Source organism: Capricornis sumatraensis, chromosome 1 (genome assembly GCF_032405125.1).
Source record: "Capricornis sumatraensis isolate serow.1 chromosome 1, serow.2, whole genome shotgun sequence".
NCBI lineage: Eukaryota > Metazoa > Chordata > Mammalia > Artiodactyla > Bovidae > Capricornis > Capricornis sumatraensis.
This window is the reverse complement of record NC_091069.1, coordinates 100024920-100038504: the sequence shown is the minus strand read 5'-3', so window position 1 is coordinate 100038504 and position 13585 is coordinate 100024920. Positions and strand designations below refer to the sequence as shown.

The 13585-nt window shown below is 42.8% G+C and overlaps 1 protein-coding gene and 1 non-coding gene across 5 annotated transcripts in view; both read right to left on the bottom strand.

Moving 5' to 3' along the window:
• RNF149 (ring finger protein 149) overlaps nucleotides 1–13585 on the bottom strand; it is a 30886-nt gene that overhangs the window by 1381 nt on the left and 15920 nt on the right. Inside the window, exons 4-9 of one of the 4 annotated variants that reach the window (XM_068969659.1) lie at nucleotides 12883–12965; nucleotides 10499–10595; nucleotides 7045–7243; nucleotides 2394–4743; nucleotides 1714–2061; nucleotides 751–896 (exon numbers count right to left, since the gene is read on the bottom strand). In XM_068969659.1, the coding sequence (XP_068825760.1) occupies nucleotides 4700–4743; nucleotides 7045–7243; nucleotides 10499–10595; nucleotides 12883–12965 (423 nt within the window). In that variant the 3' untranslated portion in view covers nucleotides 751–896; nucleotides 1714–2061; nucleotides 2394–4699. Of the gene's footprint in view, nucleotides 1–750; nucleotides 900–1713; nucleotides 2062–2393; nucleotides 4744–7044; nucleotides 7244–10498; nucleotides 10596–12882; nucleotides 12966–13585 lie in introns of all 4 variants that reach the window. The other 3 variants (XM_068969658.1, XM_068969657.1, XM_068969660.1) reach the window with 3 other exon arrangements.
• LOC138094000 (small nucleolar RNA SNORD89) lies at nucleotides 2212–2325 on the bottom strand. The gene has a single exon (XR_011146187.1). It is a non-coding gene; the product is annotated as a small nucleolar RNA SNORD89 (small nucleolar RNA).

The window sequence follows — 13585 nt, the reverse complement described above, 5'->3', positions numbered from 1 at the left end:
ATGGACTTCTTCCCACACCTAACTTTTCTTTGCCCAGGGCTGGCATGCGGGCATCACCATTTTGCACATTAGCACTGGGCAAACGAAGTTTATTAGCCAGTACTGTCTGCGATGGCGAAGTCTCGACCATACCACTGCTGGAAGCCGCCCAGCCTCGCTCGGGTTCAGGCCCTGGCGGTTCTTGGTAAGCGAGAGCTCCTGGCCGGCAGCCTGGACGCACACATGGATCTCACCTGACACACGCTTTCTCTGTGAGGCGCCTCAGTCATGTTGCAGCCCTACGCCCGGGCACTGTCCCAAGCTACGGAATCACAACTTAAGCGGCACAAAATGTCAGAACCGTGGCACCACACCGAGCATGAAAGGACAGCTGTTGTCAGTCATGCTAGAAGACCGTGTCCTGTCCAGCCTCCCCTGGGAATGTGTGCCGGCAGCTAGGCACTTCTCTGCCCCTGGGGCACCCACAAGTTGCCACCCACGCAAACACTGATCTGGGGCTACAAATGGGCTTTTGTGAGCAGATGTGCAAACGTGGCCTGTGACTAAAGACAGACCACTGCTCATCATTTCTAGGTTATAGTCCTGGTTACTTGACAGAGGAAAAGGTTTCAGATGTATTTCAAATAAACAGCTTACAAAGAATAGTAGTTATATTTAGAGAACACTTTATGGGAGGAAAAAAAAAAACCCAGATACAACACCAGCAAAAAGTTCTTTGTTAAATATATTTAAAAGTAGAAGAAAGTTTACCTGAAATAAAAGGAACTATAATCCTGGGATTTGATAACTGCATCAACTTTTAAGTTTAATTAGATGAGTTCATGTTTTTTAAAAACCACATCTTGAATTCTCTGGACTTTCAGTTCCAATTTCTAGCTTTAATATCTTCAAATCACCTGCTTAAAAGAAGACAGCAAGAAAACCTGTTAAAATGACATCTTAGGGTAGAAAGATGTTTGAAAAAGTATTTGTGAACTAAAATATAACTGTTTCAAATACCTTTCTTTGCAGTATTGTTTATTTATGCAACTAAGAAAATGGTACCATTCAGACAAATGATACCATGATAAACGGTATCAGAATAGACAAACTTTCATAAATTTTAATGGACTCAATGGACAGGAGTTTGTGCAAATGCTTATGCGGAAAAGCCTTAAGAAAAGCACTTCCAAAATCCTGAGATTCAGTAACTGTAATCAGCCTAACAGAAAATATAAGTGTTTTCCCAGGTTTCTTTTTACCCGTTGATAAATAAGCCTCCAATGCATAAAAAAGAAAGGATTGACCTTTTTTATACTAATCTTAAGCTAATGTAATGCAAATACTTTTTTGATTTACAACTTACTTCATACTTTCGTGTTAGAATGAGGGCACACTTCTAGATGCATGGCTGATGAGGACATTGTTTTACTTCTGCAACTAGTAAGAGATGTACCAGTACTTCTGAAAGTGCATGCTTATAAGTGTTCTAAAACTTAAAAAATGAAAACTGGGGAAAGCATCGGTGGCTTTCTGATTGGTGACCTTGTGGCAGAAGCACAGCGTGCAGGAAAGTGAGGTGAACGCTGGTTCAGGCCAAAGTTCTGTGCTCTGTAAGCTGCAAATTAGGAGTTTACACCAAGCCTGGAGAAATGCTTTCGACTAAAGCATGTAAGCACCTCAGGTTCTAGTCAGCCATGTGTATGTGCTGACTTAACCTCAGCCCTCACTGACCATACGAGTGTGCTCAAAGACGATAGCGAAGCTAAGCCGTCTTCCGGGGGCATCTGGTCACGTTGGGTATTCTGTCCCAGTGAAAGCAGCCTGGTTCCTGAATGTCTTGTGCTTGTGTGCTCAGTAAGGCCTGACTCTCTTCGACCCCAGGGACTGCAGCCCACCAGGCTCCTCTGTCCATGGAGTTTCCCAGGTAAGAATACTGGAGTGGGTTGCCATTTCTTCCTCCAGTGGATCTTCCCGACGCAGGCAAGGATCGAGCCCATGCCTCTTGTGTCTCCTGCATTGGCATGCAAATTTACCATTGTGGTCTATTACTGTTGTTATTGTTTTCATGATTCTAGCGGTCTTTGGTGTAGCAAGTGTATCATAAAACAAGAAGAATGGTGCTTAGTGCATGCTGAAGCCCCAAAGCTGCCCAGGGTTCCCCAATTATCTCTTGTTGAAAATGTCTGAGCTTGCTGGAAAGGTCCATTTTGGAAACTGTGCCCCGAGATTACTGAGGTCAGACCAGAGGTTCGCTTCAGGAGGTTTTGTCATCGTGCACCCACAGAGAGCTAACTGCCAAGGGGCACACTGCAATTCGGCCTTTTAGTGTCATCATTCCTCAGTAACTGTGGGGCAGTCCTCCAGGGAAGAGTCTGGGCACCCAACATTCCCAGCAGGTGAGGCGCTGTTACCTGCTCCAGGTGCGGTGTGCGCATCCCTCCTCCAGGTGGCCTGGCTTTCTGACGGGAAGGCCCGAAGCTGCACAGCAGGGGCGCTGGCATCCACGGGTACATGCTGTCCACACACCACCGAGGCCCTCACAGTTAAAAAGAAAGAACAGTCTCTACATTATCTGTGAACAAAGCTTTCAAGACAACTGTCAGAAGGAAAGTGATTACTGCCATTAGGTAATACAATCTGAACTAAATCACTCAGCTTTACTCATCTTTCTTCATCTATATTCCCCAGATTCCCAGTGTTTTATCAATGTTGTGTTTAAGCAAAAATTCTAGTAACTGACCCTTTATCACGTCTACCTAAGAAAATCCTTTTGAAAGGAAACAGTTTCCTTACCAAGTACAAAAGGGTTTTCTGTCTGCTCTTGCAGATTTCCTTATTTGCTGTTAAAGACTTGTGTTTCTAAAGATGAGAGAACTATAATTTTTCCAGTCTCTATGTTTATAACTTAGTGTCAAAGTCTCTTTTTTTTGACTGTGCCTCACAGCACAGGCAATCTTAGTCCCCTGACAAGGGGTGGAGCTCGTGCCCCCTGCAGAGAAGCACAGAGTGCCAAACAGTGAACCCCAGAGTCGTCCCTCAAACTCCTGAGTTAGGTAGAGCTCTGGTTGACAGCCGCTGATAAGAACTCACTCGCCCATCATCATCAAAAACAATTCATCCTGATCTGTTAAAGCATTCTTTAAAGTCAGCTTCACTGGCTAATGGGAAGAATTACAGCACTTTCCGCTAGTATGTGTCTTAAAACACAAAGAGCAATCTACTTGGTATAGAATCAGGGACATATTTTCCTATTTGCAATGAACAACACAGAAGGCAAATTTCAAAGATGATGGCTATTATGGAAACCCACTGCAGTGTCTGTTGAAATGAGCACTCAAGAGTAAGGCAATTTCTATCCCAATAGCTCTTCCCATGGAGTCCGGCCTCTGTTGATATCAGTAACACTGTTTAATCACCTAGAGTTTCACTGAGTGACTGGAATCAGAGTGTCCTAAGTAACTTGAAAAAAAAAAAAAACTATATAAACTTTAAGTCTTAGATACAGCTATAAGAATAAATTGTCTACACTTTTAAAATTATATACTCTAGTAAACATTTATTTTTACCATGAAATAAAGATGTACACAGTAAACAGTTTGGAAGCTACAAAGGACTACAATTTCAAGTTGTAAAAAAAACTAACTCTTCCTCTCTGGACCTTCCACCTCTAAGAAGTGACAGCAGAGCAGAATGTGTTTTTTTTTTGTTCTGGCCACCCCTGTGGCATGCAGAACTTCCCCAATCAGGGATCGAACCTGCAGCCCTTGCAGTGGACGTGCAGTCTTAACCACTGTGTGTTTCATCACTTCTTCAACTTAGAAAGCGGCCCCCAAAGCTTCAGAGCAGCCTAATTCCCCTACCTTCAAGGAAGAACAGCAAACAAGTAGAGGGGAGAGATGATGAAACAAGTTCACTGCTTTTTTCCATTGCTTTAAAATTAATCTAGAAAACTGGTTACTTGTTTAACAGCAACTGAAAGTCTCTATCTATCACCCTTTTAATTGTAAAGATTAAACTGTAGCTGAAATCAGTAAATTCATCATTTACCTCAAAAAACAACCAAAAATCCCCCAAATAACCCAGAATCTGTCGGCTCCATTTCCTTAACAAGTAATGAAGAACTTCATGCCGCATGTGACAGCTTTTTTTATTTGTAGAAAAAAGGGACAAAACTTCCCTCCCCATCAAGGTTATTAGAAGAAATTAGGTAATAAAAGGGAGAAAAGAAATTACTCAAGCCCACCAGTACTTTTCTCATAATTCCAAACTTAAAAAACAACAATGAAAGTGCTCTCGGGTTTGGAGATCTCTCTAAAGTACAGAGGTGCAAGAAAGCAACGGACGTCTCTCATCACATTGACAAGCTTAATGTTCAAAGAAAGTCTTTCCTCCAGGGAAACTCACATGACCAATTACTGAATATAACCACGCAACTCCATTTCAACTAGTCTAAAGTCAATGTGCTTAGGCTAGAACCAGCCTTGAGAAGACAGAATCATCTTATGACACATTTCAATAGATAAATATATCACGACTAATCAAAAAGTCTCTTCAAAGAATAAAAAATCTGAGCTCTTTGTATACCAAATTAGAACCTGAAAGGTAAAAGAGTGTACATTATTTTCACATATACAAACTATGCACTGAAGTAACAAAAATAAAATGTCCTTTAATTCGAGCCTAGGCTCTGTCCGTGACATGGTCCACAGGTCGCGCGCTAGCAGGCGGGTCCGTCACGCTGAGTGTTGCTCCTGCCTGTCTCTACAACAAAGCAACGGGAGCCAGTGTTAGTTGCTGGGCATATCCTGGGCTTTGGTTACATAAACACTGTAACACTTGGAGATCATCATTCATGAAACAAATTATAGAAAATTTTAAATAAAACTTACATGGAGAAACAGCAACCTATTCCCAACAGAGTTAAGAAAATACAAAAACACCTTCTTCATATAGAGCATGAGAGGTTTTCTAGTCTAGTTAGCAAGCATGTGGTCAGCACCATGCAACAGAAAAGATGCACGCTGAGCTGGTGGGATTAACCAGAGTGTGTTTCCAAATGCGCAGCGATGGCATCACCACCCATGAAGACAGCAGCTTGCGTTTACTGGGCAATGTATATTGACCTTACAAGCTAGAGACGTCTACATTATCATCCCCAATCTAGAGACTGGAAATTGAGACCCGGAGAGGTTCAAACTGGCATTCAAGTCCAGTCGGATGTTACTAGGAAAGGAGAAGAGAATAATTTTGGTGCAGAAGGTTTCTTTCAGGAATACAGTACCTCCTCAAAACTAGGAGAGCCAAGCACTGTGAGTTCACCTACAACCAGACCTGAGGTCAAGTGGGCCAGAGACGAACCCACTGCTGCAGACACCTTCTCCAGGGAGTGGGCTGCCCTAATAACCCCCACCTTCATCTCCAGATGCTCTTGAGGGTCAAGAAAGTGTTAGCTTAGCTACTGGTGAAGTTACATTATACTCTGGAAGTCCTAAGGTCGGCTGGAAAGAATTAACTTTTTTCCAATGTAATATTTCTCAAATGATGCTGTTATGATGGTAGGCTAGAAATAATATTAACACATTAATTACTTGTCAAATTTACTGGTGAACAAATACTTAGAAATTCAGCTTAAGAATTTTACCTGTCCTGAAATATCTCAAGGGTAGTCAAGTAGTAGAGGAAACAAATTTCGTTTCCCTTCTGGAGACTGAAGGAAACAGCAAAAATTACAATGGAATGCATCTGGGCTCACTGCAATGGAACTGCTGAAAACAGAGCGGTTCATTCCCAGCAGGAGACCCAGCTAGGAGGCCCGGCTAGAACTCCTACCGATCCAGCTTTCCACTTCCTAACTCTCTGAAATTCATCCTCCCTTTTTCTTACACAACGCATCCTTTCTTCCTCTGGTCCTGCTTTAAAACTTCAGTTCTCATGCTTCTATCTTTGCCTCCCAGATTCTAAAAATGTACAAAAAAAAAAAAGACAAACCGATTCAGTTTGAGTATTACCAATTTGGAAAAATATGCTTCTTTTTACAGGTTGGCAAATTCAAAATTAGAAGCATCAATTCTTCTCAGTTAATCTATAAATTAATTCAACTATAATAAAAATTTTCATGGGATTTTCTTATACATGGTAAACTGATTTTAAGATTAATCTTAAAAAATGAAAAACAGCTCAGAAATTTTTTAAAATAAGAATAAAGATGAGGAAATTTGCCTTGCCTTGTGAATATCAAAACATATTATTCACAAGTAATGATCACTAAACAACTGACAAGTCGTTAAATATTTGGGAAAAATAGTTGAGTTACATCTTTTCTGAAGCTATGTGCATTAAAGATTTGAGCATAAAATACAAAACCACAACTGTTAGTAAAATATAAGTTAATAACCCCGAAAAGACTTTCCTAAGTTAGCATTCTATCAAAGGCAGAATCATGCAAAGTTAAGAGAAGGCTGGACAAGATAAAAAAACAAAGCAAAGACCAAAGAGCTCTTAGAATCAATATGAAAAAGTTAGTTTTTCCATAGAAAAATAAATTAAGGATGAAATGGGCCACTCAGAAAAGAAGTATAAATGACCAACAAATAGGAAAAGAAGGAAGTTGCATCAATAACTTTAAAAATGCAATTCGTTCTATTTTACCTACAAGGACACAAGACAGCTAGGTGGTAGATGTATACACTAAAGTTATTTCAGTGTTACTGATGATAAAAGCCCATCAGCAGGGTGTGGCTTACAGAAACTATACTGAACCCAGAATGTGCTAGTACACAGCTGCACAAAATCACATGTCTTGTCTACGGATACAGAGTTTCGTACACTAAGAGGAAGAAACGGGTTACCTAAGGGCACATAAATGATATTCGCCTCCTCCTCACACACAGAAAAAAAAAATCTGAGATATATTTATTGGCATGTTGAAACGGTATTGTATCCGCAGGGGCAAGGTTATGGTTTCCATTCTTCCTTTATGTTTTTTCTGCACCCTGTGTGCTTCTTCACTTTCATTCAAGCACTGGTAACACCACTGTGTTTGCTCACCGGCCAGTGACTCACCCAGCAAGGCTGTGTTTTCACCTGCATCGTCCTTAAAGCCGGCGGCACAGGGCGGCGCAGGGTCACTGGTGGAGGGCGACTCGGAGCTGCCAGTGTCACTTCTCTCGCCGTCTGGTACCGAGAGACTCAGATCTGCAGCCGAGACACCCCCAGGGGAAGATTCTGGGGCAGTCACCTCCTGCACGTCCACAAGCTCGCCCTTGAGAGTTAGAGCAAAGAAAACACCTTTTCTCAGTAACACCATCAGGCTTATCTATCATCATCTGCTCATAATTCAAACAAACTATTTAAACACCAATACTGCAAAAAGCACATCAGTATCTTCTTAGCATCACCAAAAAGTGAGTTACTTCCAGTAAATAGCTTTTTATGGCCTAAATGCTTTTCCTCCAAAAAACCATTTTTCCCCTTGACACAAGCGATGCCAGCTTTTAAACTATGTATTGACAGAAAGTGAAGCTCTGTCACAAATGCATTTTCCTGGCTTCCTGAGCAGCCTGACTGGCTGCTGGCCACTGAGACCAGGGCCCTGAGCTTGAAAGGCCGCCCTAACTGTTGCCAGTGGCCAGGGCTCAGGAGACAAGCAGGCTCCCGACCCTCAGGGGCTGCAGACTGCCCCTGGTTCACTCAGAGAGCGCCGACTCCACACAGGGTGTGTCTGCTCCCACTGTGCCTCCACTGCCCCACGTGCCGCTTTAAAGAAGAAAATAAGATCAGGAAAGTGGGTACAGGAGACCCTACAAGGACCCCTGCATTGAGTCTCAAAACCTGGGGGCCATCCAGAAACCTTTTTTTGGGTAACACCAGAGTCAAAGCTGTGATGGACGAATCTGCTGGGAAAAGGCCTACTGGGGGCGGGTGGGTGTCCCTGTGAGTCTGGGCTGAGGCTGAACACCGCACAGCCTAGCTCCCTGCTCTACTCCTAGGGTCCTCAGGGCCAAAGGCACTGCTGCTCCCGCGGCCGGCTCCGCCTATGTTCTAGAACCTTCTCCCCACCCCTGGACACTGTGTGGCTCACTGCTTTCCCACAGGCACCCCCAGAGAAGATGCCTGCCACACCAACCAACAAGTCCTGCTGGGCTGCCGTCGCACCCGCACTCCCGCTCAGCCTGCCCTGATCTGTTTTTCCAGGTACCTGTCTGAGTACCTGCCAGGCTGAACTAGCTGCCCATCTCAGACCCCACGTGGTCACTCGCCACTGACCTGTGATACGCAGACCCATTAACACGCAGCTCAAATGTCCCTCCCTGAACGCTCCCATTGCTGCTGGCAGGGTCAAGGCCTTCCCTCTCTGTGTCCCACACTCTCCAAACAGGCCTCCTTGGCCAGTGGGGTGGGGTGCATGCCTGCCCCCCGCCAGTACAGATGGCGGAATTCCTAGGAGCCAGTGAGCAGAAGGGTGGAGCCTTGTGCAGCTCTGTCTCTCCAGAGCCATGTCCAGACCCAGCACTGCACACCCCTGATAAAGGCCGGCCCCAGAGCAAACACGACAGGGACAAGAGGCATGTCAAAGCGGTCACAGCTGCAAAGTCAGGCACCACTCTGCAGTCTGTGAGGGCCAGTGGCTGCTCTCACTGTGGCCATTTTCTCCCTGTGGAAATTAGAACTAGTTACCACCCGAGAGGAGAGTGTAAAACGCTCTACAACTCAATGCAGGAGGGTCAACGGGTCTAAAGAAAAAGACCTATCTGTCAAAGAATTAAAAAAATAAATAAATAAAGGCAAGACAAGTTAATATCTTAAGTGTGATTTCAAATTACTGTAAGTTTCTTCAAAACAGGAAACAAGCTTTCTGGGAACACATATTCTAGCTTTCTGAAACTAACGTTCTGAAAGCAAGACAACCTGATGTAAAATGAGTCTTGATTTTTAACACATGAAATATACGCAGATGCATTTCCAAAAACAGTCTCAATGCTAAGGTCAACGGAATGCCTTTTCCACAAATGTTTAGAAATTAAAAGCAGGTCTAAAGTTACCAACTAATGAAGACAGCAACTCAAAAGGCGTTTCAGGTGCATCTACAGAAGGAGGAGGAGGAAGACTGCCAGGAAACCATCTGTTTAATCCCTGGCTCCCACTGTTTAAGACATGGTCCCAGCAGGGCTGGGCGAGAGAGAACGTGCCACGGTCACTAAGAACGCCCAGGACACCTGCCAAGCTGAGGGGAGCCGCCAGTTATCAAAACAACGAGTCAATGAACATTAGAGATTCTAGAGCAGAGACACGTTTTCTAGACATCCAGGTGGGTAAGGTTCCAGTAACACAGTTCTGCCTCCCTCTCTGTGTATCCATAGTGAGGCCTCTACAACTCACACTCAAACACTGTAATTCACAGAAAATCGCACTGGTTATTAAGATAGTGCGTGGTCCCTTAGCTCTTTTTAAAGATATGCTTAACTGGAAAATGAAAAATATTTTGAAGGGGGCCTGCAGCCTTGAGGGCTGATACAGTCACATAAATTCATTATCATAAAGAAATCTCTTTAGTAAATGCTGCAAAAACACCTTACGTTTAGCAACAAGAAAAATAATTATCTGATATTTAAGTTACTTCTCTCAAAGATCTCTGTTTCAAAACAATTTATATTTAACCAAGAGTATCTTGGGACAGTAATAGGTTATATTTAGACTCTAAAAGTATAACAATCTAGGAAAACCTGTTTTCCCTCTTTTGGGTAGGAGGCGAGTTAAGAGCTTGGACCCTGGAATTAAGCAAACTCACAACTGAAAGCTGATAACCCATCACATCACCTGTGACTTTAGGTGAGCAACTTCTCCCTAAGCTCATGTTTCTGGTTACTAAAGGTGGCTACTAAAACAGCGCTCCCCTCCCAGAGGGGCCAGGAGTCAATATTTTAATGTGCGTTAAGTCATTCAGAGCACAGCTGCAATAACCTCCTCTCTTTCACTCCGCCCTCCCGGCTCTGTTCTCTGAGCGTGGCCTTGTGACCAGCTCAGTATGGCAAAGTGATGGAGCACGTTCGCTGCGGGAGGAATTTCCCCTGAGCTATCTGGACTCTGAAACCCAGGTATCAGGAGAGCTCATGTCCAGAGGTGCTGGCTTTCGCTTCCTTGTATGTAAAATGTGCACCTGGTTCCTTGCAGGTCAGATGTTTTACAATAATTATTTCCAGGACACTGACCAGCATCTACAAGACCCTGCAGAGTGTTACAACATATAGCAAAAATACCACTCTAAGTACGAACTTTAAACATACACCTAGTGTATTATTCAATAACCCCGTAAGTTCATTGATTTGGGGGGAATGTCTTAAGAATTTACTTTTGATATAGAGGAAATTTTCTTCAGGAACCAGAAGAACCCTAGAAGGAGCATCTGGTTCACCCCTCCTGCCTCTCTGGTCAGGAACAGAATCAAATCACTCAGGGAGAATGGGGGGCAGTGGGGTGGGGGGAGCAGAGATTGAATATAAACAAAAACGTAACAAACCCAATATCCCAGGGCTTTGATGACATCAAGTTTACACATTGGACACGTGCGGTGATCCAAAAGCCATGGGTCAATGCATATTCTATGAAAAATATGCCTAAAAAAATTAAGTACGTGTTAATGTCTTAAAATAATTGCTTATACCTTATAAAGGAAATAACACATCCTACCAACTCATCTTGTTTACAAGTTAAATGCTGTCATATAAAAATTCCAGTGTATCCACTTACCCTGGAAGGTTATCTGTTCTACTTTCCAAAGTAAACGGAATTTGGCATTTAGAGGGAAACTCCCCCTTCACTGCACGAAAACAGCATGGTTTATTTCTGTATCATGCTGGAATGTATTTTTACGTGCCTCTGTTAGCCTTTCGGGAATGAATGTGCCTAAGAAACTAAAGAGTTAACTAACAGTAACAAGCTAATAAAAGCTGATAGTATCTTATGTAAAGTGACTCCAGCAGAAAGGCAGCAAAATATCAATTAAAATATTAAAGTTATCTGTGGGCTGCAAGTTAAAAAAACACTTAATGTATTTTTGTAGCATCTACATTTCTCTAGAATGAACACATTAGTTTCAGAGTCAAAAAAAGAAATCACATATGAATTTTCTTCTTTTACTGAGGTCTTCATTGGCTCACTTCCCTTCTCGGGTGATGAGTCTGCAGTTTATCTGTGCTGCAGGTAAGCGGGTGTGGGGATCAGAACCACACCAATCAGGCTCAGATGCCAGCTGTGTGATCAGATGCTATGACTGTGAACGGATCCTGAGGCCCCTCTGCACCTACCTCAAAGGCTGTTCTGAGCAGCCCACATACCACGTGGCTACTAGGGTAGTGGGCACTATAAATCCTCAGCAATTTTTCGTTATTATTACTGTCGTCACTGTCTAAAGACCTTTTCTCCAAAGGGAAACCTGTCAGGGCAGTTAAAAACAACAGCAGGTAAGGACGTAAGGTGGTCCAACCCAGCTTGTCTTGTGATCTATCTATCCATCCTTAAACTGAAACCGACCCACAGGAATAGTTTTGAGAAAAATAAATATGTTGGTTCCATTGGGAAATTAGTTGAAATAAATCACAGGAGAAAACTGGGGTGGGGTGGGGGCAGGGAATGAAAACCCCACTAAGGTGACCAGGATACATGCACATTCAGGAGACACTCGGCTGTTTATGATATGAGTGCAAGTCCCAGCTCGGCTGTCAGGAGCGTCTCCATTTCCTGTAGCAGGAAACCTGGCTGCTCACTGTGTGGTGTGCAAGTCACAAGGACCTGCCCTCAACCAGCCTAGAATAATGATTCTTTTCTATTTTAATCATGTTCTACAGGACCCCGTCAACTGACACCGACCCCAATCCACTAAGCACCCAGCACACCAACCCACATGAACTCCTGCAGATTCAAGTTCACTATCTTGATGCAGGGAAATTAATTTTGTTATTCTGATCCTCATTACTTCATGTCCTCCACAGAATTCCTGAGAACTTTATCTCCTATAAAGTACTGGTATATACTCTGAACACTCGAGAACATAAAGCGAGGCACAATCACATGCTAACTTGTGACCTGCTTCTCATAGGCGCGAAGCAGAATTTAAAATGACCAGCTTTAAAGCACAGTCTCTGTACACCTTTCTGCTGACAGAGCAATTTTTAAAGAAAAGTTAAAGCATCTCATGATTAAAAAGGAAACATAAGTTTCTGTTGCTAAAAAAGAAACACCTCGTTAAATAAAGGAGGAATATTTATTTCACACAACCCCAAAAAGAATCCAAACTCAGGGTGCAAATAACAGCAGAGCCTAATCTAAGAAAAAAGGCATCTCCATAGAAAAATAACAGATAAAAATACATAACCAGGAAATGTCTTTAAGGATAACATTTCTAATAAATGTCTGGGAAAATGTTCACTAGTTTAAAACATAAGAATTACAATATTTAAAAGCTAAAAAAAAAAAAAAAAAGATAATAATAGCAGAGCCTGAGCCAAGTCTGTTGACTGGCCCTGGCCCTCTCCTCCAGGGCCTTCACCTGGCCAGCTTCAGTTTCCTTTCTCCCAACATGGCAGACTTTCTCCATTGATAAATGTACAGTATAGACCCCCAAGACCCTACTGAAGCCTCCTTGCCTGTAAGATTAAAAGCCAATCTGCAAAAAATGGAGACAGTGGGTCTTAATGGTCACCTGAAGTCTTCAAGCAAAACAGTCTTAGAGTAAAACAGTACAAGAGGACCTTGAAGACTTTGAGCTGCTTTTCTAAGAGGTGAGATGATCGCAAGGTATCACCTGATAGTAAGATCTGCATATCCTGAAAGACACGTTAACTCTTTGGTCAGAAACCTGAAACTTGTGATTTTTTTAACATCCCAGGAAGTAAGAGTACGTACTTGCATGGCAGAATTCTGATAACGTCCCTTCCTTTAAAATTTTCAATACACACTGCACAACTTTCACCATCGACATCAATCCCCTGTAAAAAAGAAGAGCAAAGAATTTGCTGTATCCTTAGCAAATAGTGTGTGCTTCCCTGGTGGCTCAGACTGTAAAGAATCCCCCTGCCAATGCAGGAGACTTGGATTTAACCCCTGGGTCAGGAAGATCCCCTGGAGGAGGAAATGGCAATCCACTCCAGTATTCTTGCCTGGGAAATCCCATGGACAGAGGAGCCTGGCAGGCTACAGTCCATGGTGTTGCAGGGTTGGACAGGACTGAGCAACTAACAACAGTAAATAATACACTCTTGGTAAAACTCACTACAACAACAAAATCTAAACAAAAACAAAACTCACTATAACTCAACTAAATGATGAATTCTAGTCTGCACTGGTACATCCTGAAATTATATACAGATAATTGCTACTTGGTATTTATCTTTACCACTATCAAGAGATTTTATTTTTAAGAGAATTTGTCTGAAAAGGAAAAAATTTCATTGTCTACCTAATCAGATACGAATAATGTTTAAATAAGAAAGAAAGAAAAGTGAAGTCGCTCAGTTGTGTCTGACTCTTTTTGACCCCATGGACTGTAGCCTACCAGGCTCCTCCATCCATGCAATTTTCCAGGCAAGAGTACTGGAGTGGGTTGCCA